This window comes from Chaetura pelagica, unplaced genomic scaffold (genome assembly GCF_000747805.2).
Source record: "Chaetura pelagica isolate M959 unplaced genomic scaffold, ChaPel_1.0 scaffold69, whole genome shotgun sequence".
Taxonomy (NCBI): Eukaryota; Metazoa; Chordata; class Aves; order Apodiformes; family Apodidae; genus Chaetura; species Chaetura pelagica.
Window position 1 is genome coordinate 676,380 of NW_009970724.1, and position 25,978 is coordinate 702,357.

Below are 25,978 nucleotides of genomic sequence, written 5' to 3' on the forward strand. Positions count from 1 at the left end.
ATCCCTGAACAGTAACTTTGATCTTTTTCTTTTCAACAGGCTGGATGTCACCTCTTAAGATGCAATGCTCTGCAAATAGGAGCAGATGGCTCCTTCTAGCTGAGCTACTATCAATTTGTTGTTCTTTCTCAGCATTTCCTTAGTTTCAACCCCCAGAAAGTATTTACAGAACTTACTGCCATGCAGCAGGAGGAAAGTCTGATTATAAAGAAAACAACAGCTACTTGTCTTACATGCAACATTGATGTGCTTCTAGACAGGCTCCCCTGTGAATGACGAGCCACAAATGCTCAAGCTGTTTCATTCTACTGACTGGTGCCCATTAGGGCCACACCTGAAGTCCAGTCGCCTTCTCTGGCATTTTAAAATACTGAAAACAATGTAGTCACACATCACCTGCCTTGCTCAGTAATAAAAACATCAAGGGAAATATGATGTTCAGCCAAGCTGCTGAATCTGCATGTGTGACCCTTTCTGAAATATGTATTTACTGTAGGCTGAACAACCATTCTTTTTCTATAGAAAGAACATCTCTACACACTTCACTTCAATGGCTATCAAGCAGTTGCCCAATTGCTCCAAAATGAGCATTTCCCTGTTGCTGCGAGTAAAACTGGCAGTAATGTAGAAAAAGAAAAGGATCCCAAATATCTCATGTTGTTTTAAGTAGCAGCCAGAGAGCATAAGATGGCACAGTGCACAGACAATGGGCTACCAGAGGTACAAAGAAACAAGCACAATGCTTTTTCTCATGAGAACTGAAGTTAAATCACTGGCACAAATTAATCATGCCAGGAGACTCAAAACAAGATTATTTCCTTAAATAAATGTATTTTACTTCCTTTCACTTTGTTCCCCATCTCAGATTCTTTTGCATGATGTAAGAGGACTGAAACCCCCAGAAATAGTGGAGGATGGACATGGCAGTGAATTGAAAGAGCAGAAGAGATGAGAACATAACACATTTATTTTGAAACTGCAAGAACACCTTTTTATAAGTTAGAAAAGGTGAAAAACTATAGTCAGATTAGATTTCAAAGAGCATTATTTAATGTTGAGTATCAGTATGTTCAAACTTACTACAACAAATGTTGCCATTTTTCCTAACAATTCCCAGGTAAAGCAGTCCTAGGGAGTTACCTGCATGCCCATGAAGAGGGGAATGTGGTCGCGGGAGAGTTGGAGATGTGCTGGATGTTACAATCAAACTCTTCCTGTTGCTTGTCCGACAGCTGAAAGAGATAAATGACAAAGCATGGTCAGATGAACAGGAGCACCTGAAGGTAAACAAAAGGTACTTTGTCAGCAAAAATTGTTGCAATGCATTGGAAGCAATATTAAAACTGGATCTCGAGCTGCACAGGCCACTAGAGGTATCTGACAACACATTCCTGATTCACAAAATATATGCAACTCATGCTTTACAAATCACACAAGAAGAAGAAAACTGCAGAATTCCCCAGAGTGATTCAGATACTCTTACCAATATCCAACCTAGCAAATAAACCTGTTACAATTCTTGGCTATTACTGTAAGAAACCAGAGCATATTCCTTAGGGCAGAGTTAAAATTATGAAGCAAAGTGTTAGCACAATTCAGCAGATGAGCAGGATTACTAACAAAACTTAAAACCTGAGATTCAAGAATCTTTGCAAACACGTGCAAATAGAAAACTCTGCAAAGCAAGTTCCAGACAAGTCCTCCACCAAATCAACACCACGCACTGCCATGACTGGTCCAGCAAAGAAAATTACACTCGTGCAGTTAGTTCAGATTTATTTGTTTGTTTTATTCTGAAACTTAAGCTTCAGAACTTAGTCTAATAAAGAGAACTATGTGTTCCTCTGTTTGCTTCCCGGCCTGTGATTGCTAGTACGAAACATTTAGCTCTGAAGATGATAAAAGTAGTTCTACTGGGCAAGGGAAACATTTTAAAATCATAGGAGCTGTGAGCAAGAGCAACTAGATATTTAAATCACTTTCTGATCACCACTTTTCCAGTGGTTTAAACAGAATAAACAGTCTCGAATTCCCAGCAAAATCTCAATACCAAGTTTTACAGCTACAAGCGTTGATTCATTGTATCTCTAACTTGCTTTTCCTGTTGGCAGAAACATTTCCACTCACTTCTGCAAGTCTCAGAACAGGTAACGAAAACCATATTGGTCTTGGAAGGGGGTGGGAGAACAGACAGGAGCAGAGAAGGCTGAGCAGAGGCTGAACAAGGAGCTTGCTGGTCCTGCTCTGGAGGTGTCCTGTGAAGCTCCAGGCTGGGTGACCTCAGGCACATGCAAAGCCTGGTGTTTGCTTGCAGAGCTCCGAGCAGTGACAACTGCCTTGGTCCTTCCTGCACCAGCTGATCTCCTGAAGCTGCCCAACAATAAAAACGCTCAGACTGCCAAGAACTACAACTGAATGTAGAGCTATTTTACTGCCACAGGACACAGTGCATCTGACTATTACTATTTGTAAGCTTTTTTATTGCTCTTCTATAGGAAACTAGAGAACTCAATGCAGAAAAAAAAAACCACAACTGAACTGCCAACTACAATAAACAGTAATAAAGTTGAAGCACCATTAACCACTATTCAGGCTCTTTAATGTACTTCAAGCATTCCTCAGAATTAACCAACTGATTCCATACAATCTCCATTTACATTCATGTATTATTCAACAACAGTCCATCCAAAAACTGATTACCATTGTGTACATTGTGTACATGGCAAGACTAACAGTCTGAATTTAAAAAGCTTAAAATATCAGTTCATGGATTTTTTGGACAAGTTTTCAGTTACTCTACTCCAGAAAGTTGAAAAAAACAGAATACTCAATTCAAACACTGATAATAGATAATAATTATGTTTATATTACTAGAATATCTTTCTCTCAACACAGAAGTTCTAAGTATTCTAATATAATATATAACTGTATAAGAAATTAAAAAAAAAAACCTGCGTATTTTAAAACAAATTAAAATGTAAGAATTCAGATCTTCCTCAACATAAACACTAGCACAATGAGGAATCAAAGCTCCATCCTCTACGGTAATATCCCTTTGCTAAAAAGTGTTCCTAAAATACACTTTACCACAGCAATGTCTGGAGCTGGCTATGGAAACTTGGTATATTTAAATCACAGCATAATGGGGAAAATGAGCTGTCCCAAACTCAGAGCTTTAACTGCTTGCCCACGTTTGCCAATTTGGACAGAGTTTTACAAACCCATTTTCTCTGCTGTGTTTGCAAAGACAAGGAACCAAAACAGAAAGGGTTAAGCAGTTGGAGAGCTAGCCCAGCTGAGACCCATTAAAATAGGTCAGGTTTACAGAAATGTACCCAGAAGAAGAAAAGGCTTGGAGAGAAAGCCTAGCCCCAGGTGAGGAATAAAAACTTATTTTTTTTACACCTCCAAAATTAGATAACTCACAGTTTCCCTAGATCTCTAACCTGGGAAAGAGGAAGATCACTTATGCCTGCTTAGGAGTTTCTATGAACAACGTGTGTTGGCAATAAGACAAACTTAAGCCCAGAGGCTAAAACCAGAATTTCTAATTTCTTGAATCTATTTTGTATGAGAAAAATATACAAACCACTGCAATCATACTCTGCTGGTTGAAGAGAACTCTCTGGATGTATACATAAGACCTTTAATAGATCTTGGAATCCCAGAGAAACTACAGAACAAGAGTGATTAATTCCTGGTAGTCACTAAAGCACAAAAAAAGAGGAGGAAGAGAGGAGGTAACATGCAGACATCAGTTGGGTGATCTCCCCCAAAGAAGTCACTAGGACAGCATTTGAGCACCTCTTGAAGAACAGCAGCTAAATACAAAAGAAGCAAAGCTGGCTTAAACCAGGGCTTTGAGCCAAAGAAATTCAACCCAGTTGATTTAAGTGTTGGCAGGAACAGTTCAAATGAAGAAAAAATAATTTCCTGAAAGATGCACTTTAACCAGCCAAACAGTACTGGGCTCAACATGGAGCTACAAGACAATGATAATGTGGAGACCATAATATTGGTCCTTTAAATTGCCTTAACTATTGTTATGAACTACATAAGAAAACAGGAGAAGAAGCAGAAAGTAGAAAGGGAGAAAGTCACCTATATCTCTCTGATTATTTTAACCAGAAAAAATAAGAGGTCTCAAGCAGTCCAGAGAGATGCCAAGCATTATCATTTGTTTATAAGCCAATGTTTTGCTATTTTCATTACATGCAAGGCCAGCCTTATGCTGACCCTCCTTTCCTCTCACAATTTGGTATGGGTCTCGTTCACTTTTTTCCTCAGATCCCACTTCATAATTTCAGAGAACAAATCCCCTCTGGGTCTTTCAGTTTAGGCAAAGTACAATTTTAACACCGCCGAGTTTCTGTCATGCCTGGGGTTGCAGGATCAAGCTCCAGCCAGCAGAGTGATCTGGAGGGCTGACACATGGAAATGCCCCTGCCCAGCTGCCACCCTCTGCCCCCTGTGCCACACACCTGCGCTGCCACAGCCAGGTCTTTCAATCCATGACAGCACAAGAGCAATTTGATTTATTTCTGAACACACACACACACACCAAAATGAATAATTTCTATCAAAACATTTGAAACAATGTCTTTGCCATCACTACGGAAATTGTGCTTTTACTATTTCTAGAGTTAAATTCTCTATGCCTGCAAGTAAAAATAACTTCTCTTACGTGTAATGAAGTGTTCTGAATGCATTCTTGAAACTGAACACTGCAGGACACTGGATGTGGATCTGGTAACTGGACACTGGTTTTGGACCCACTGAAATGTGCCCTGAAGCCAGCACCCTTGGCCAGAGTTATTGATGAGAACATTTGGTAGTGCTACCTGTGAGCTGCTCACAGCCCAAGTGCTTCTCCACTGCACCCAGACAAACCTTCTCCCGTGCACCAACAGGTAATTCAAAGTCAAGCCTCTATAATGAGCACCATTACCACACTTCGCTTCACATGCATTTTCAGTCTGAAAAAGGAAGCACACCCTGTTTCATGCTCTGAAAAAGTCTGAGAGAGAAATCAATGGTTCAGTTTCAGCATATGTCAATATTTGATTCTTTATTTTAGCAGTTTACACAGGGGATATCTCTAACTCACTGAGTAAAACTGATTAATGTCCAGGAGGCTTCCAGGTAATGAAAGCAAGTATCACGGAAAAACAATATAAAAATAAATGACCAATCACCACTATAAAATAATTTCACAGTGTTTCTGATTATTGTAAAGTAATGATAAAGAACTTTTTCAAAATCTATCTAAATTTACAGGCCTCAAAATCTCACAGTTGAAGATTCTGAATACGCAAGAAAAGAAGATTAGCAGCGACTGCACAAGTATTTCTATAGACTTTGACAGAAATCAACTTGAAATAAAAAGTTGTAAAGAAAAGGTACAGCTTAAACAACTTTTTAAAATTATTTATGTTTTCGATTAATTCTAATTATTTTAATTGTAGGTTTTTTGTTTTGTAAACCATCTCAGGTTGTCAGAGTGTGGGATTAACTCTTGCACTAACTCCTTTCAAAATAACATTTCTGAAGTTGTTCCAGTCTTGTTCCAGATTTGACATTTAGTTCAGGGAGCTCAAATCCCTAAGAAAAGGGATGCAAAGTCCAGAGCAACCACACCTACAAAACCCAGTTCTAGTTCCATCTTTTCCTAAAATGTACTATCACCTAACCAAACTTCACTAGATTCTCCTCTGATGCTACAGGAGTTTAGTTTCAGTTGATTTGCTTTACAAAGACTTCTTTATGAGAAACAGACATTTTGGAAATGAAAATAAGTATTTAAAATTTTTATTCACAATGGCAGAAAATTTACAAAATCCAAAATCTGCATGTCAATGAATGCACCAGCTGCACAGCAATGTTAACTAGATGGGGAAGTTATTGTCTTAATTATAGTAATTCAAAGATGGAAGCAATTTTGTAAGCTTTAGCACTACCAACAACAGGGATAATTAGTTCTCTAAAATAGATAAGAATAAGTAAGCACTTGGTTCAACTGATTATTTTCTTCATGTTCAAGAATAGCTTAAACTTCATTCATCCTAGAATAACCAGGAAAAAAATGTTATTATTTATGGTGTAGGTTTGGTGGTCTGCACATTCCTACAATGAACACTTCTTTTCTCTTATGGAAATACACTTATGCTCATGTAAGACTTGTAGGATGGGAAGCACAAATCCAACAAGCAGCTCCTTAAGGATTACACAGAGATTCTCCATCACAGAAAAAGAACTATTCTCTTTCTATTGTCACTCAAGAAACAATAATTTATTTCCTGTCATTAAGTCCCATAAGCAGAAAACAGTCCTGCCCATATGGCTGAAGCCTCTCCTGTCTGTATTGAAGGAAGATGTTCAGGGGTGTTCCCCTGCCTCATGTTGGTACCAGTAAATTAGGGTCACTCTGTGGAGGCTTGTGGAAAGATAAGAATTCTGCAAGGCAAGAAGCACAGAGACTAAAGATGTAGTCAACTTGTGAAGTGTGGGCTGCACTTCTGTACAGATATCCAAAGGGAACAAAGGGAGTAAAAAACATTAAGAATATATTTTTTTCATAATACCACAAATTTTGACATGCTAACAAACACAAAAACTGAAGTGAACAACAAGTAGAGCAACGCAAGACTTAGTATGAATGCAGTAAGCTGGATGTAGACTGTTTCTTTTAAGGAAAATTAACAATTTAGGATTTATTGCTTGAAAGACTATTTTCTTCTCATCTAAAACAAGTTATATGTGAGATACACCCTTCACTTCTCTATTTAGAGCTCAACTTCAAGAAACAGTATCACCTCAAGCTAAGAAATTACAAAAGAAAAAGCTAAAATTGCCAGTTAACACCAAATGTATGTCTAATTTGCCTAATGTTTGAGGCTGGGGCACACCTGCGTACACCGTGGTGTGTAGTCCACATCTTTTGCATTATTAACGACATACGAAAAACTCTGCAAAGCCAAACAAAATGAAATGTCACAACAAATTACAATGACTGGTGCAGCCATTCTCCACGAAATGAAGTCACTTTGTTCTGAAACATTCCTCCCTCGCAATGCACTCCAAAGCTATCTTTGTTCTTACATGAAAAGAAAAATAAAAAAATAAGAAAAAAATGTCTGATTTATGCAAGAGACATCCCAGAATAAATATAGATTGTATTTAATGGGAGAAAACATACACCAACCTTCTCAAGCATTACTATCTCCTCCTTCAGTTGTGTTATGCATTATATTGCCATGAAGTTAACTCACAAAGTGTGAAAGGATGATTTAATGAACACTAAGCATAACTGCATACTTTCATTTCCCATTTTCTCCAACTCTATTATTAAATGCTTCACGTAGCATAACTGCTTTTTAAATAAGCCTCTACTCGGCAATTCTCACAGAAAACAGAGTTTTTTCCTCAAAAAAAATCCAGGCAAACAAATCCAAGAATGAAATGACAAAGTCATTGTATATTGTTCCAACTCTTTTTAAACGTGAAGCTTACAATGACATGCAGGTGCATAACATAACAAACTTCATTTTTCATGCAAAGGTGTATGAATGTTTAATTTGCCTAATGTTTGAGGCTGGGGGACACCTGCGTACACCGTGGTGTGTAGTCCACATCTTTTGCATTATTAACGACATACGAAAAACTCTGCAAAGCCAAACAAAATGAAATGTCACAACAAATTACAATGACTGGTGCAGCCATTCTCCACGAAATGAAGTCACTTTGTTCTGAAACATTCCTCCCTCGCAATGCACTCCAAAGCTATCTTTGTTCTTACATGAAAAGAAAAATAAAAAAATAAGAAAAAAATGTCTGATTTATGCAAGAGACATCCCAGAATAAATATAGATTGTATTTAATGGGAGAAAACATACACCAACCTTCTCAAGCATTACTATCTCCTCCTTCAGTTGTGTTATGCATTATATTGCCATGAAGTTAACTCACAAAGTGTGAAAGGATGATTTAATGAACACTAAGCATAACTGCATACTTTCATTTCCCATTTTCTCCAACTCTATTATTAAATGCTTCACGTAGCATAACTGCTTTTTAAATAAGCCTCTACTCGGCAATTCTCACAGAAAACAGAGTTTTTTCCTCAAAAAAAATCCAGGCAAACAAATCCAAGAATGAAATGACAAAGTCATTGTATATTGTTCCAACTCTTTTTAAACGTGAAGCTTACAATGACATGCAGGTGCATAACATAACAAACCCATTCTAAACACCCTCCCCTTAAGACACATCCAGAAAATGAAGCATACAAGCTGAAAATTGAAAGAAAAAGATTTTAAAGATTAAAAAATGAGAAGGTTTAATAGAAATATTGTGTAAAATAATATGAAGGCACTCAGTTGCTATGAAACACACATGAACAGTTCTCTTCATTTTGTTTCAGAGCAGTTTCTTAGTTTAAATATCAAAAGATGTTACAGATTAGCTCTTCATCAGCTAATTGCAGTTTCAAACCTCAGCGTGAGGATAAACCACGTATCTAAATTAAAAGCTAGCACTACATTCTTTTAGAAATTATCTCCAAATTAGACTGTGTCAATGGAGTTGCCTTTTCTCTACAAGCCACAGACTTTCATACAGTGGTACAGTAGAGTAGTAACCAGGGTGGAAGTGTTATCAAGGTATAAGGGACAAATACGTGTGCAAGTTAATAATTTGCCAAACTTAAAAAATGCATATTCTGAAGGTTAGACCAACAAAATGGATATCCATGGATGATACCTCTTTCCTGTGTCAAATACTCAAATCCAAAGGTAATTTTTTTACCTAAAAAACCAGCAGCTAGGGCTCATTTTCTAGTGATGATGCAGTCAAAAAGCCTTTTCAATAGATCACACAGACTCTCATAAAAGATGATGCACCAATGATACCTTCCTAAACACATAGATTTTCACAACTCAATGGGAGTCAAAATGTTTTTCCTTTAGTTCACACACAAACTGTCAGGTCTGAGTGGTCTTAAATTATTGCCAGGTAGTGCAAATGCCAGCTCAGACACTAAACTAAGGAAACCCTAGAACAGACAGAGCATGGGAAATGAAAAGAATTTTTAATATATACATAATACAGCCAGCCTTTCACAGTCTAGGAGGTTCCTCCAGTGCATTGATGATAACTTCTTAATGCAAATGGTGGACAAGCCGACTAGAAGAGGAGCGCTGCTGGATCTTGTACTAACCAGCAAGGAGGGCCTTGTTGAAGCAGTGGTGGTCAATGGCAGCCTTGGCTGCAGTGATCATGAGATGGTGGAGTTCAGGATCCTGTGTGGAAGGAACAAAATACCCAGCAGGACCAGAACCCTGGACTTCCACAGGGCAAACTTTGGTCTCCTCAATCATCTATTAAGGGAAATCCCATGGGACAGGGTGCTAGAAGATAAAGGAGCTCAAGATAGCTGGTCAACATTCAAGGACCACTTCTTGCAAGCACAGGATCAGAGCGTCCCAATGGTTAGGAAATCTAGTAAGGGTGCTAGGAAACCTGCATGGTTAAAGAAGGAACTACTGGGCAAACTTAAGTGGAAAAGGAAAATCTACAGATCATGGAAGGAGGGGCTGGTCACGTGGGAGGAATATAGGACTGTTGTCAGAGGATGTAGGGAGGCAATTAGGAAAGCTAAGGCCTCCTTGGAACTTAACCTTGCAAGTCAGGTTAAGGATAATAGAAAGGGCTTTTTCAAATACATAGCTAGCAAAACTAGCAGTAGAGGCAATATTGGCCCATTGAGGAATGAGGTGGGAGCCCTGGTGACAGAGGATATAAAGAAGGCAGAGGTGCTGAATGCCTTCTTTGCCTCTGTCTTCACTCCTGCAGGGTCTCCCTATGAGCCCCAGATTCATATAGCCCCAGAAGAAGTCAAGATAGAGGAAGAGTTTGACATGGTAGATGAGGATTGGGTTAGGGATCAGTTGAGTAATCTGGACATCCATAAATCAATGGGTCCAGATGGAATGCACCCAAGGGTGCTGAGGGAGCTGGCGGAGGTCATTGCTAGGCCACTCTCCATCATCTTCAGTAAGTCATGGGCAACAGGTGAGGTGCCTGAGGACTGGAGGATAGCAAATGTCACTCCAGTCTACAAGAAGGGCAAGAAGGAGGACCCGGGTAACTATAGACCGGTCAGCCTCACCTCCATCCCTGGAAAGGTGATGGAACAACTTGTTCTTGTGACTATCTCCAGGCACATCAAGGACATGGGGGTCATCAAGAGCAGTCAACATGGTTTTATCAAGGGTAAATCATGTTTGACTAACCTCATAGCCTTCTATGAGGAAATTACTAGGTGGATAGATGATGGTAGAGCGGTAGATGTGGTTTATCTTGATTTCAGTAAAGCATTTGACACCGTCTCCCACAGCATCCTTGTAGAAAAGTTGATCAGGTATGGGTTTGGTGATCAGGAAGTGAGGTGGATTAGGAACTGGTTGAAAGGAAGGAGTCAGAGAGTTGTAGTCAATGGGGCAGAATCTGGTTGGAGGTGTGTGACTAGTGGAGTCCCACAGGGGTCGGTACTGGGACCGGTGTTGTTCAACATCTTCATCAACGACCTGGATGAGGGTATAGAATGTACCCTCAGCAAGTTTGCTGATGACACTAAGCTGGGAGGAGTGGCTGACACACCAGAAGGCTGTGCTGCCATTCAGAGAGACTTAGATAGGTTGGAGAGTTGGGCGGGGAGAAACATGATGAAATTCAACAAGGGGAAGTGCAGAGTTTTACATTTGGGGAAGAACAACACCATGTCCCAGTACAGGTTGGGGGCTGAACTGCTGGAGAGTAGTGTAGGTGAAAGAGACCTGGGGGTCCTGGTAGACAGGAGGATGACCATGAGCCAGCAATGTGCCCTTGTGGCCAAGAAGGCCAATGGCATCCTGGGGTGCATTAGAAAGGGTGTGGTTAGTAGGTCAAGAGAGGTTCTCCTCCCCCTCTATTCTGCATTGGTGAGGCCACATCTGGAGTATTGTGTCCAGTTCTGGGCCCCTCAGTTCAAAAAGGACAGGGAACTGCTCGAAAGAGTCCAGCGCAGAGCTACGAAGATGATTAGGGGAGTGGAACATCTCCCTTATGAGGAAAGGCTGAGGGAGCTGGGTCTCTTTAGCTTGGAGAAAAGGAGACTGAGGGGTGACCTCATCAATGTTTACAAATATGTAAGGGGTGAGTGTCAGGGGGACGGAGTTAGGCTTTTCTCAGTGATGACCAGTGATAGGACAAGGGGTAATGGGTGTAAATTGGAGCATAGGAAGTTCAAGGTGAATATCCGAAAAAATTTTTTACTGTGAGAGTGACAGAGCACTGGAACAGACTGCCCAGGGAGGTTGTGGAGTCTCCTTCACTGGAGACATTCAAAACCCACCTGGATGAGTTCCTGTGTGATGTACTCTAGGTGACCCTGCTCTGGCAGGGGGGTTGGACCAGATGATCTCTCGAGGTCCCTTCCAGCCCCTAAGATTCTATGATTCTATGATATGTGTATATATATATATATGTCTCTGAACACTGCCCTCCCTCCAAAACAGGGAACATAGAGATACTTCTCATTCAGCAAACCAGGAGCTGAAAAGGCTTGGTCCATGGGTGGAAAGCAAATCTTTCCCCCATCCACCAGCACCACTGGTTTGCACTAAGGTCTTCCTGCTGCATGAGCTGACTATTTCCAAACTGCAGTTTGGAAGAGGAAGAGGCAGAGAGGCCCTGGGCTCTCCCCTAAGCTTCCCTGGAAAGGTTTTGCCCTGTTGCTAAGACTCATCTTTCCAACTATAGAGATTAACAATACCAGCCCTACTGAAGAGTTTCGGGGTTTGAAGCACTGAAAACAATTTGGCACTCACTAAGTTTACACACACAAACGTGAGAGAAAAATCCTCAAAAAATACAAAACACCTGAGGTTGCCAAGGTAGCAGCCTAAAGGACATATTGGGGAAATAACCAGACTTAAAATGGTAATCTAAGCAAGTAAACTACTGAACTTTTACATGCACTCAGGATTAAGCTGTCTCAGAAAGGAATGTTCTGCGCTTTGTCCAGCTGGACTCAAAGAGGGGCTGGGCAGATCTGGTCCCCAAAGGGAGACAAAGGTGAGATATGCATGCCAGTGTGCTGCTTCAGTTCAAAATGGACATGGAGAGAGAATGCATACTCCTCACTTGGTTCCCTTCAGCTTTGCAAAAAGAAATGCTGCTTGGGACCCTTCTAATGAATGTACTTATTGAATGTTAGGGAGAGAAAATTTATACCTAGGTAAGAGTTGGTTCTAAATGTCAAAGAAGTAGGCAGACAGGAGCTGGAGTTCTGTGGACACAGAAAATGCTCAGTGTAGCAAGTAAAAACAGTATAAATCCCTGTACAAAGACGCATGACACCACTGCAAATCAAGCCCTTACTTGTTGAGGGACACAGGTCTGTCCACAAATGAGTCTCAGATAAAAATGGCAAAAGACATGAAAAGAGACTGACAAAAATACACTAGGTATGTATCAGATCCAATAAGCAGCCTACTTTAAAATAAAAAGAAAATAAACCTGTAGAAGGCATTTCAAGCAAATGGAGCAATGAAGCCACAAAAGGCAGCAGAAGAAGGGAACTGCAGTGTGCAGATCCCCCTCTGGCACAAAGACCAGTGCCCAGATCTCCAGCAAGGGTAGTTTCTGGAACAATCAAGCCTGATTACATGATAAACCTCATTCTTTTGTGTAAAGCTTACTTGCTATCTGAGCCAAATGTTCATTATCCAATTGCTAGCAATTTTGCATACAAGGATGGTCATTCCAGTTTAGTAACTATACAAATGCACACTGCAAATAGACACACAGAGTTTTGGAATTTTAGGAGCTCAAAATGAAACAGTCATTCACAAAACTAAGCAGAAGAAAAAACACAAACATTAAAAACCATAAGCTGAGTATTAAAGCTTGCTGCAGGATAAAGCTAAAGGATTCTGCCATCCCCTAAGGAAGTATCCTTGGTTTAAAAGCCATTCTATTTAAGAAGGCTGAAGATTAAAATCAAAATCAATTCCACTTACAGTAACATGGTAGAGAGCAATAAGTACAAATACATGGAGGTATCAGAAATAAATGGATGCTAGCAGTCATGACAAAAAGAACTTATAAAATAGTAAAATCACAGAGCTTTAATTTACACAGCAATTAAATAAATATTTAACAAATGTACCTCTTCCAAAATTGGATCAGAACACAAATGAAGAAACCACTGAAAGCTTTTTGAATGCTTCATGTATTTATTAATAAATAAATAACTAGAAACAGTATTTTTACACATTATGTGTAATATACTTTAGTACAAACTCACAAGCACAGGCAAACACAGCCAAAATTTTCTCTAAGACAAAGGAGGGAAATATAGGACTGTTAAATAACATTATTCCTGTATAAGTAAAAGGTTGTTGTAAAATACATTTCTGCAAAATGGTTACTGTCATATCCCAGCTTTCTCACCATACCCATTCTGTTCACCCACAAAGTCTGAAACCAGCACGGCCAGCATGAAACCAATGAGACTCATGGTAATTGCAAAGTATACAAGAATGAAGACACAAAGAAAGACAAAAGCAAACACTTACAGAAAGTCAGGTCTTCAAATTTCACAGCAATCATGCCTAATTTAAATTAAGTCTGCTAATTGTAACATAGTAATTTACCATGCAATCAAGACGAACAAAATTAAAAATCAGGAAAACAGAATATACTGGAAATAAATAATTTCAAATGCCACCACAGAATTCAAGCTAGTTTCCTTAAAGTTCAAAGATTCAGGGAAAGACTTTTTCCATGTGCTTGCAGAACATTTTAATCTACAGAAGTTGACATCCTTTTGGGTTCCAGCAGTTCTCCTCTAGTACACGCTCACTGCCAGTGTCTTATTGATACCAAAAGAAACTCCTTCATCACCAAATAAAACACGTGAAGTGACGTTTACATCTTCCATTAATTCTAAAGTAGTTTAAGTGATATGCTTAACACTAAGTAAACACAGCAGGTGGTAGTCGATTTGGAGAGAATGATGCAAGCACCACATCACTATATAACATTTGTTTAGATTTTCAATACATGACTTTGTCTTCATATAAAACACCAGCCCAGTACCAGCTCTTAAAACTTGGGGCACTTTGTAGAAAAGATAATTATTTACTAAGCTTACAATCTCAAAACACTTCCCCGTTGCCTAGAACAGTAACCAAGAGAGTGGTAATGAGGTGCCTTGGATTTCCCATCTGGCACAAGGACCACCCTATGCAGGACTCTTAAGCATTCCCCTTCTGAATCCCGAACTTCTGGACCCTTCCACCTTCACACCTTCAGCCAACATAGTACCAAAAGCAAGTACAGTGTTTAAACTTTTAAAGAGGCTTGGAATAAACTGAGATTTTACTACTGAGGTGCTTATTATTGTATTCACAAACCTACTCTAAAGAGGACTTAGGTACTACTCCGTAGTCCTCAAAATAATAGCAAAAAAGTAACTGGGCTATGGACTGGATAAAACGATTGAGGGAATATTTGATAACTAGCTATAAATGCAGAATCAAGTAATTTCAAAGGTGTTTTCCTTAAGTCTTTGGGGGGAAAAAAAAAATATATTTTCTCAATATGGTATTTGAGATAGTGGTAGATACTAAGTGTTCAGCAGCTGAGAAAACACTCATTTGCCTCCAAGTAGGTGTATGGTGATAGAAAACAACCTGTCAAGATACTGATCCTCTCAGTTTCTTACATAAAGTCTGCTTTTGATAAAAGGCATTTTGCCCTAAGATGTACAGTTCCTTGTTAGTATCAGTGTTCAGATGGCATTAAAGTAACAGGAATCTCAAGTACACTGGAGAACATCTGTCCTAGCTTGCTCCTCACCACAACCCAGCAACCCTTCAAAGACCTGCAAAGAGTCATGTCACAGCATGGGTAGATGTTCCTCAAAACTAAATACATCCACAAGTCTATCCCAGAGCTTTAAGCTGATGGGTGCTCCGGATTTTAATTTCACTTGTCAGAGACAAACAACAGTTGAAATAAGCAGATGCACAGACTTTGTAAGGATTCCAAAACCCAAATATGTCGACTTCAATTAAACACAAGAACTGCACATTTCCAGGCCAAACACATGCCAGGATGTACTTTTTGTGTCTCATTTTCCACAGTAGCACTGATCTGTGTCCTCTGCTAAGTTCAGAATCTCCTTTCTCCTCCTGTCTCTTCTGAACCCAGTCTCTTTCGCCAATATTTTTTTTTCTTGCTTAAAACATAAATGTAAAATTTATATTTGGCAGCCGCTTTCATAAGAAGGATCCAAATAACTCATGAAATTGTCCATGATTTGTGTGTTGCTTAGTTTCCACTCCACAAAAGTTCTGACTTGAAAAACTGGTTTGTCCTGGGCAACAGCCAAGTGTTCATACAAGAGAGTTTCCATCTGAACAAAGACCTTTCAAATCTTAAAACTTCAGCATTAACCCTGTAGGACAGTTTGGGTTTTAGCCTAGCAGGGAAACAGCCAACAGTATTAAAAATGAATTAAAAATCTGATTAACACAAACAGAATCCCAAACAATCCAGGTGTATTCTCTGAATCATTATCCTCACTTTGGATATTAGGAGGATGTTCCTTCCTTTCATGGCACACCAGTCCCACTGTATTCAAGCAGCCTAAATAACCTGCACTGGAAGCCCCCCAAAACTCATCCATTAGTGACCAAAATTACCATTATATTTTAATGGAGTCCAAAAGACAATTCTCATAAAAAGCTTTTCAAAAGATAAGGTAGAAATTCCCCCCCCCTCAAACAGTGTTTTTGTTCTCAGGCCATATTGAAATCCTAGCAAAAGTAATTTGGATTAAATTTCCTCTCCAACAAGGAGTGCCAGAAGGCCATTTAATACACTGAGCCAGGTAAAAATCCTGGAGCTAAATATTATCAAAAGCATCAGATTTCCAGGTCTTTCACATCCTTCCCAACAGAAGGAAAATATTTCTTACTTTATTCATTTCAGCAAGCAAATGTGTGGCATGACAGCTGTCACTTGAATGTTAATTACAGCAGAGACTCACATTTTCAAGATTAGTTTTATGTTATCTCCCAAAGTATTCTGCTAGCGTCACTAATTGTTTTTCTTCAAAGTGACAACGTATATATGGAGGAGGTGGCACTCTAACACACATAGCTTCTAATGTCAATCTAGATGAATCAGCATAAAAAAGACACTGAATATATTTGAAGGGATATGTATGGACTCACTGTCTAACATGGTCCTATTTTGGTAGCTTAAAAGTTTGTATAAATAAACTAATGCATCAGAAACCAACATTTACATGCTGTTGGTCACCTGATTGTTTCCCATTCAGTCTTTTATCTCCCAGCAAAAGGTGGTTTCTCTTATTGTTTGTGAATATTTCAATGAAGAGTATTTTTCTTAGGTACCAAGGAACTGTTAATAATGAAATAAAATTATTTCCATAGAATCACTGATTTTAGAGGTGTCTCGCTACTTAAAATATTGTTTTACACATTAAGGTTAGTTAATTCCTTTTATTTTAACAGATTATCAAGTTACTGCATCACTGATGGCCTTTCACTGAAAGGAAAGAGAGAAAAGACAATTAGAGCATCAACAGCAATTGTGGACACAAAACCAGCATGCCCTTCCTAACACAAATTCACCTTTGTGATTCTGCCAGAGTTATCTTTCAAGTCACTTCAAGACACAAATCTTCCCCATCTTAACTTTGCAAAACAGAAGTCACGACAAGTGAAATTATTAAAATCCATATTCACAGCCTGTTCCACTCAGACAGGATTAAACTACTGATGAAATGAGGAAACATTAGAAATCACCATTTTAATTTAACAAAACCAACGCAGGCACCCACTTGCATAATTCTACACTGTTGTTAACAACATCAAATTTTAACAATATTCAGGGTATGCCTAAAATGCAAAGAAACAAAAGGATTTAAAACTAGACATATTTAATTTAAATATGTCAGAAGGATGCTTTATCTGTCCATAATCCAATTTCAATAGGTAATGCCTCAGTACAGCTGATATTATAGAAGAATACCAAACCCATATGACCTTTGAACCAAGGAATTCTCATATTTCTTCTCTAGTTTAAAATCATAAATATTTACACAGAATCAGTTTGACAGGTAAATCTGATTTATATTTATGTCATCCCTCCCATGACAACTCATATGTCTTTACAGTTTGCTCTTGTCTCCCTCTATCCTTCCGGGAATATGCTCAAGAAGAAACAATCCAGCCACTCTGACCAGAGGAGCAGATGGTTCACTTTTACAGTACCATTAACTGCAGCAAGAATCCCACCAGCTGCACAAGAGAGCTCATTTCAACATAATGTACCACAGAGAAAGAGGAGTCCTTCCCATTTGCCTCCTAATGTCACAAAAGCCATATGGGAGTGAAGCCCTTTAGGATTTTTAGTACATATCAGAAGCCATCATGATAGAGTGATGTGCCATGTGATCAGAATACCACTAGTAACCCACTCTTGTGATGCAAATAAAAATTAAAAAGTAAGAGAAATCAAAGGTAGGGAAGTCCAGAATTAAGAGCACACAAGCTATCACAAATGCAGTAGGGCTGTACATACGTTTTACAAACAGATGAGAGGAAAATTGTATTGAACATTTGACACAGCAAAAAATTCTCTGCTACTAAAAATGCCCAAGACTGCTATGCTATGGAAGAAATTTAAATTGAAATCATAGCAAGAACTTTACTAAGATGTGAAGATTATGCTTTGAAAGGGGGCCAGTTAAAATGGAAAAATATTTATTCATTTAATAATAGGGCACTTCATTGCAAGGGCCCAGATGCCTGAGAACATAACTATACAGAAACACCCAGTTCCTGGCACAGTCACTGCTCTCATAACCCAGGTACTCTTGGGAGCGAAGTTACTACATATGTGTACACTCCCATTTTCAGGACCAACACCCTGGCACAAGAATCACAGTATAACACTGTCACAGGAGCTACTCCATTTATCACAATACACCTAAGACAAGCCCAACCTGCCTGCCCATCTCCCCCCAGACAGTAGGCAAAGCCCTGGCAGGCTGCCAGCAGAGCATGGCAGGAGGTGATATTCCCAGCAAACTGTCACACATGCTCAAATATTTCATTTCTCAGGCTGACTGAAGGCTGTGGTTTCCACGTTGTACACAATAGGATTTCCACGTCATGACTTTGTGCAGCTCCTTTCTGCTATGAATCCTCATAGAGCTGTTTGATCATTTTGAAATATCTAATACTCATTTATGTCATTAAATCAATAAAAAGTCATCACTTTTCCATTAAGATGTGCATCAGATTTAAGGATCAATTTCTTTCTTTTTGTACTTCAAATACTAGCAAATAAGTGGAATTAGAAATTCTGAGTGGGAGTTTTCTGACAAAATATTGCACCAGAAACCTTGTTAGTATGTCTCAAATTTTCTCCCCTTGAAGTTTATATTTAAATTCAAGACACACTATGAAGCTAGTGCAAAATAAGTACTTTGTTTTTGTAATGAGAAACTCTGCAGGTGTCCATTCTGTATGGAAGCCCATGATGGCTGTATTTTCACAAAACACCACCTTTATGCACACAGAATACCATCTAGACTGGAGTGAGCTTTAGAAAAATGAAGTTCTACAAGCAGAAGGAAAAAACAAGTTGCTCCATAAGCTGCAGGTCTAACATGGATTATTTTCTAACAGTACAGTGTCCTCCTTCACCAAAGTCCCCTCTCCCTCACCTGCACTAACCCAACTCTGTGCCTTCTGGCTCTGCCTGTCTCACCTTGCTCTCATAGTAAGCCAAGTCAGATCACACCAGGCTGCTTCCATACTCATCAGTTGGTGACAAAGAAGCACCTGAAAGCCAAGTCATACCTACTTTATCCTCTGGAAATGGAGGCACAGGACAGTAATTTGCCTCCTTTTCCTCTTCTCTGACCAAGTTCAAGAAACCTGTACAGAAACACCGAGCAGTATCTCTTACCACTTCTTCCATCAAACCACTGCTGCAACCACTCCATGAGTTTTAAAGTTACTGCTGGGAGCAGAGATCAACACACAACCTGAATCTTAAGGAGCTCTTTTCCTTTAAAAACCAAGCTAAAGACAACAAAACTTGTATTTGAAAACAAAAATGTATCCAACTTCTAAAAACCACTAACTTTGATAAAATTTAAGCTACAAAAGTGGAATGAGCAGGAGACATAGTGATCCCACACCAAATGTATTTCTCTTTAGAAGCTATAATACTCTAAAATAGATTAATTTCATTTCTGATAGCTGATGAACAAAATTAGCCCTTAAAAATCAAGTCAAATCTTATGTTCTGAGTCTTAAGTAGATTTGAAACTGTATCAGCAAATCAACTCATGAGAAACTCTGGTACTAGCTAAAACCATTTACTCACAAACCTGAATATACCGTGTGAGTCAAGATTAACTACCTACCATGCTCACCAAGTCTATTCCTCCAGTAAGTTTCCAGGCTACATACGTTAAGCTCCACAGAGCACCTCATGAGCAATAATTATGTTGATATTTCCCAGTCTGGAAGGGACACCACTGTACTGCATCGGATCTTATTCTGTTCCTTAGTTCACACATGTCAATGTGATTTTATCAAAATCCAGAGAGCAGTGTGACTACAAGCACTGATCCTACTAACTACTATGTTAACATTATTTACATTTCCCAGAAAAAACAAAGGTATTAAGAACTACCTAAAATATCAGATTATGCATATTTCTAAGAAAACTATGTACTATAAGTCAAAATATTTGCAAGCCCTTCCTAGTGCAGCCTCTATCACCATAATACTGTTTTGCTACTTTGAATATCAAAGCAGCTTGTTATCAGTAAAGCATCTATCCATCATTTTGTAGAAACAACCCCCTCATCACACTGACATGCTATGAGAAGGAACAATGCATTTAACTAAATACCTTAAAAAAGAATTATCAGTATATCTGCACAGTATGATTTTTACAATGAACATAATTACAAATCATCAAGAAATAAAGAAATCATACCTAACGTCCTAAGAATATTAAACAATCTGCTAAAATTTAAAAAAAAAAAAAAAAAAAAAAAAAAAAAAAAATAGAAAAAAAGAAGAAAGCAAGCCTAAACAGTACTAATACAAGTAGCTCAGAAAAACAATATTGTAAGAATTACTCGCAAAATCCTTAGATTACCTTTTGGATCGTCTCAACATGCTGGTAGCAGGCAGAGAGAAATTGGACAGCACTGTCCAAAAGGAGTCAGACATGATCTTTATAAGCTTTCATTGCTGGGAAAATACAGCACAATCAAGCCACTAGCAATAAATAAGGAACTAAATAATACCAGTGACAGAGCCAATGCAAATTCCCTGTAGACCTTGCAAGCTGTTCCATTAATGTGAGACAGGCAGGCAAGCGTACATATTGCTGCTGTTTCCACTGCCTCCGTTTTCTCCCAGCTCCATCCCTGCCTCCCTCCCTCCACCTTAGGAGGCAGTGCAAAATGAGATATTTATTCCCTTCCTCGTATATGCACTTAAAAACTGGAGTTTGTTGTATACCCAGCATACATGCTTTATATACATCTCTCTGTGTTCATCCAATACAAGAAAAACATTTTCAAGCAAAACCATAACCAGACTCTGTTTGCAAACCTGAATAACACAGGGTTTTAAAGCTGTATCTGCAGGGAGAGCACCAGTTACTGCCTAGTTTGTGGTTGTATTTTAAAATGGTGGCCCTTCTGCTTCCCAACTACATGAGGCATATCGGGGCATTTTTTAAATTTTTTTAATTAATCTTCCATGTTTAAACAAATCCCACCATTTTTTTCTGAAGTAACCCAAGTGGACTTTTGAATTTAGAAATATTACAATGCCACCTACCTAATATCAGTTTAAAAACAGAAAGCCATTCTCCCCCTCTAGTCACTCACACTACAGCTATATCAGTCACAGTAAATACAAACTCCTTCGTAGCACCTAGTGCCCACTAAGCAACCCAACCAGCTAAATTCTGACAACAAAACGCAAGCAGGACTCATGTGATGCACATCAGAGGTTTCCCACACACCCCCTGCACATCAGCCACAAGTTCACTTTGCTCCCTTTGTGCCTGTAGAAGCTCCTTGCCACGTTTTTGCTTTTTCCAAGGTCTAAACAAAAACTCATTGTAGCTGCTCTTTTTTTTTTTTTTTTTTTTTTTAATTTCAATATGCAATCTATTTTGTTTCTATTGTGGCTTTTTTAAGCACTTCTGCCAGTAGGAAAACTAATGACATTCTCATATTTCAGCCTTCTTGAGTGGCTTTTTATCACAGACATGAGAAAGATGACAATCAACAGCTGGCACTGCCTTTCATGCACAATATAGCCCTTAAAAATACACATAAATGGCCTGGGAGAAAGAAATCCCAGTAGGCTCCCTTTGGATTTCCACAGAATCACATGAAATAATAAGATGGTCTTCATAACTTTCCATTAAATAACGGTACATTTTTAATACATACATATATCAGGAACCACAGTATCTGATTCAGCAAAGCCTGCCTTTCCATCTGAACTTCAAAGCAGAGAAATGTGATTTTTGCATGCTGCAGGAACCAAATCTCTACTCAACACAACCATGTCTTCTTGTGCTTTTAAATGTTTGGATCAAATGAATCTATATCACATTTAGTTTGATTTCATAAAGTTAATTTACAGTACCATCACACAAAACTTTGCTACTATCTATTACTGATGAGAGATTAAACACATTCATTTTTGTATCCACATAATAACAAATACCAATCAAGTGTAGAACCTGAAGGACAGCCATTTAGCATCTCTTCAGGACACTGTGTGATCTTCCAATTCCAGTAAGCCTTCATTTCAAAAACATATAAAAATACTCAGATTTACTTTGTCAGCTAAAACATGAATTGAAATTCCCAAGCAATACTGGGGGGGAAAGTACTCAGTTAACTAGGAGAATAAATCCACTAGGGGGAAAAAAAAAATATAAAAAAATCACAACACCAAAAAAACAATCCAGACTGCTTATACCTAATAAATAAAATCAACACCAGTTAAAACCCCTAAATTTGTATTTGTTGTGCTTTTTTTAAAAAAAGTGATTGAAAACTTATCAATTGAAGATATCAGTCAATCTCACTGTACACTCAGCACCAACACTTTCACATCTTGTACAGGAAGGGCAGAAAAAGGAGAAGCCATTTTAGGAGATCACTCTCCACAGGCACCAGTGACTGCTCAGTGGCAGCATTAACCCACTGAAACCCCGTCCATCCTCTGCTGCTCTTGGGGAATACAGGACACCCCACACAAGACAGGGGGAATAGGATGTTTGTTGTCATCTGAAACCCATCCATCTTGCTATTTAACATGATTCTGCAGAGCACTTACCTAAGCAAAAAGCACTTTGGGAATTACCTAACACTGGTTCAAAAACAGCAGAAGTTTCTTTAACACGTTATATTCCTGCTTCTCAAAATGTGTGTTCCACATGCCAACAACAAATCCTAATCTTGCAAATCAGCATCTGCAAAATCTCTTATTCTAGGACTGTCCCCAAACATTATCTACAGAGAAGTTCAGGGTACCAAAAAACTTGCAGATGCAGTATTTTTGCTAGAAAAACATAAGAACACAATGAAACCATCAAATATATTTTTTAAATGTACCATGTCATAGAATATAACAATATCAACATTTTCAGAACTTGCTTCAGTTGTAACAAATATGTGAAGCATAAGAATCTTCTCGTATCTACAACGACAAATTAAATCCTTTTAAGAAAGTATATTGATTTCTCTGCATGGTAAGCAAAACATTTTGCGAAATTAGGTCTAGAAATTCCTCACTAGTTCAAAAATATTGCCTTCAGCATATCAGAAAGATATGTCAAGATGTCAAGAAAAACAGCACACACACAAAGAAGTCAGGAGATAAGTTTTCTATTTTATTTAACACATAAACATGTTAATGTGTCTTTGTGAATTCCCAATCCTGAGCTATTCCAAGCCTAATAATACCTCTCTATAAAAGTCTTCCACTCGCCTTTAAGAATACTGACACTCCATCAGTCTCCCTAATGCACCTTCTCCGCTTCATGCCCAAGTTGTCCTCAGAAAAGACCTCCTGCAAAACTTTTGGGCAGCTCATGTGATGATGGAGTATTTCTCTAGGGATCAAATGTGTAGTTTCCAGGGCCCTCCTAATGCCATCGCATCCACTGGACAGTTATAAATAGCCAATATCAACGCCTTTGCTAATTTCTTGTCTTTACCATGACTAAAGTAGGACATTAATTAAGCCTGACATTACATGAGAATGCAATTAGGCAAACAGTCCACAGAAAACCCATTACTTTCTGGACTTCTTTCGTAGTAGCCACATTTATCATTACATAAATTTGCTTGGTATAAGACCAACTTTTTAAAAATAAAACCTGCAATTTTAGAAGTAAGCTTGTACAGTTTGAAGGGGTACTGAGGAGAGCACTGAGGCCATTTTCAAAAAGAATATCCCAAATGTCAAAACTCTTGTGACTGACTAACATTTTAAGTTAACTATATATAAAGAAAATTCCCACAAAATATTCTTGACTGTATCTCTTAAATGCTTCAACCAGCATGAAATTTGTAGTAGTCCAGTAGTTTTCAAATTAAGATAATTTTCTTGTGTCACATTATGGTAAAGGATAACTTATAATGGAAACAAGTTGAAATACCTATTAGAAAAACACCTCTCTCTTCCTAATTACTCACTTATTTGAATAATTACATTGTATCATCTCAGATAAATACCTGATACTTTCAGACTTAACTTTTTGAAATGCCAAGCTGTTTTGAAAATATATTTTTTTTAAAAACCACAAATTATTCACCAGAAATACCCAGAAATTAGAACCACTTTCCTAGCAAAGCTTAATTGTTTGGAGGAGTCACAAAACAGCAAACATATTCCTTCTCTAGAAAATTAATATCAATTTTAGTTTAAACTTTAAATAGCATGCCCAACAAGCATAGAAAATTATTCCACTATAAGGGTAAGTTAACACAGACAAACTGAAGAGATATCTGCTCTTTATCACTAACAATATAGTTAAGACTGTGTAACATGTAAAGCTCCAGCAGAGAACTCTTGTCTTTCAACACAAAGGAAGAAGAACAAGTTCTTCCTATATGCTTCTAAAAGAAAGGAAGGTTCCCTTAAAAGATAAAAAAAATACATGGAGTATGTGTGTTGAGCTATTTGGGGCACCATTATTATTTGAACAGTGACCTACGCAAATTAAGAACAGACTGTCTGAGCAGACTGCAACCTCAAGACATGTAAGTAACAGTGAGACAGAAAACCAAGTTGAATTTATCTTTAAGGTTCATTTTTCCATCATGATTTTATATGTTTCTTCCTTTTTTGGCAGAAATCACCGAGCCAATACAGAACTAAAGTCATACTCTTCCAGTACAGTGGGTCCGGGCAGATGTCAGAGAATTGCCAAGGTTTTAAGAGACCTCTAGAGATCATCTATCTACTCCATCTCCCCCACTACCTCAGGATCACTTGGGGGACATCACACAGGACTGCATCCAGGTGGGTCTTGAATGTCTCCAGAGGAGGGGACTCCACAGCCTTCCTGGACAGCCTGTCCCAGTGCTCTGTCACCCCAGCAGTACATAAGTTTTTCCTCATGTTTAGATGGAACCTTCCTGTGTTCCAGCTTGTGCCCAATGCCCTTTGTGCTGTCACAGGGCACTACTGAAGAGAGTCTGGCTCCATCCTCCTTACACCCAACCTTTAGGTATTTATAGACATTTATAAGGTCTCCTGTCAATTTCCAATTTCTATCTTCATATAAAAAGGCTCCCAAAGACACATTTATCTGAGAATAATTTAAGAACTGATGCTCAAGTTTTCAGGGGGTGAATAACAACCAAACTTCCCTCTGGTGTGCATTTCCCATGCAAAAAACATCCTAGTCGCTGCATGAGTTAACGATTCAAAGGATAAGAAACATTTACTGAACTGAGACAGAATTAGCTATCAGGCATTGTACATTCATATACCTGAACAAAAGCTGCCAACTTCTCATGTAACTTTAATCCAGCACAGTTACTGAATTAACAAGGACTGCTATCAGAGTGGCCAGCCTGAAATGCTATCTAATTCACTACAGTATCACTGAACAGTTTAGGCATAAGTAACAGCTCTGATTTCATAGTCCTAAAACAACTCTTGCAGAATTGCACTCACTTAGATATAGAGGATGTCAACAACAGCTCTATCATTGTGATTTGTATTGTCTAAATGAAAACACTACCAAATAGTGATAAGAAGCAAGCACTGGTAGAATGCAAAGTTAACGGTGCCCCAAATGCTATGAATATTTAATAAGATTCTTTCTTTGTATTTCTATTTACAAAAATGTGAGTTATTACTACACTAATATTCTATACAACACTATTCTTCCCAAATAACACCAGGAAGATATTTGGCAGCTTCAATACAACATAAGCTTAATTATTTCAAGCTCACAAAATTGATGATTGGACTCAGATGCTATGAAAAGGTCAATTATCCTCTTTAAATAAGTTACTACAAGTTGCATTCGCCCAGCCTTCTTCATGTGTGATTCAAATGTCAGCTACCTGATTTGAACAAATGTAACCTCCATTTGTGATTCAAATGCTATAAAACATGAGAATGTTACTTGGAAAATAACAATAATGAACATCAGTTCTAGAAACCTCTCTTCCTATTTACACAGAAATCTTTTAGATGTTCTTGAAGACACTCAGTAACACTTGCAAGATACACAGCATCACAGAGCACTGCTACAACCTTGACATCCTCATCCAAAGACTTTCCCTCCTCTTCACCAGCCAAAATTCAGTCAAAGGAAA

The 25,978-nt window shown here is 38.4% G+C and overlaps 1 protein-coding gene across 1 annotated transcript in view; it reads right to left on the minus strand.

Annotated features, from left to right (window-relative positions):
• The window catches only part of MAST2 (microtubule associated serine/threonine kinase 2), a 96,967-nt gene that overhangs the window by 61,073 nt on the left and 9,916 nt on the right, over nucleotides 1–25,978 (minus strand). The window contains 1 exon segment of the mRNA XM_010006549.1: nucleotides 1,141–1,232. Within this exon segment, the coding sequence (XP_010004851.1) occupies nucleotides 1,141–1,232 (92 nt within the window).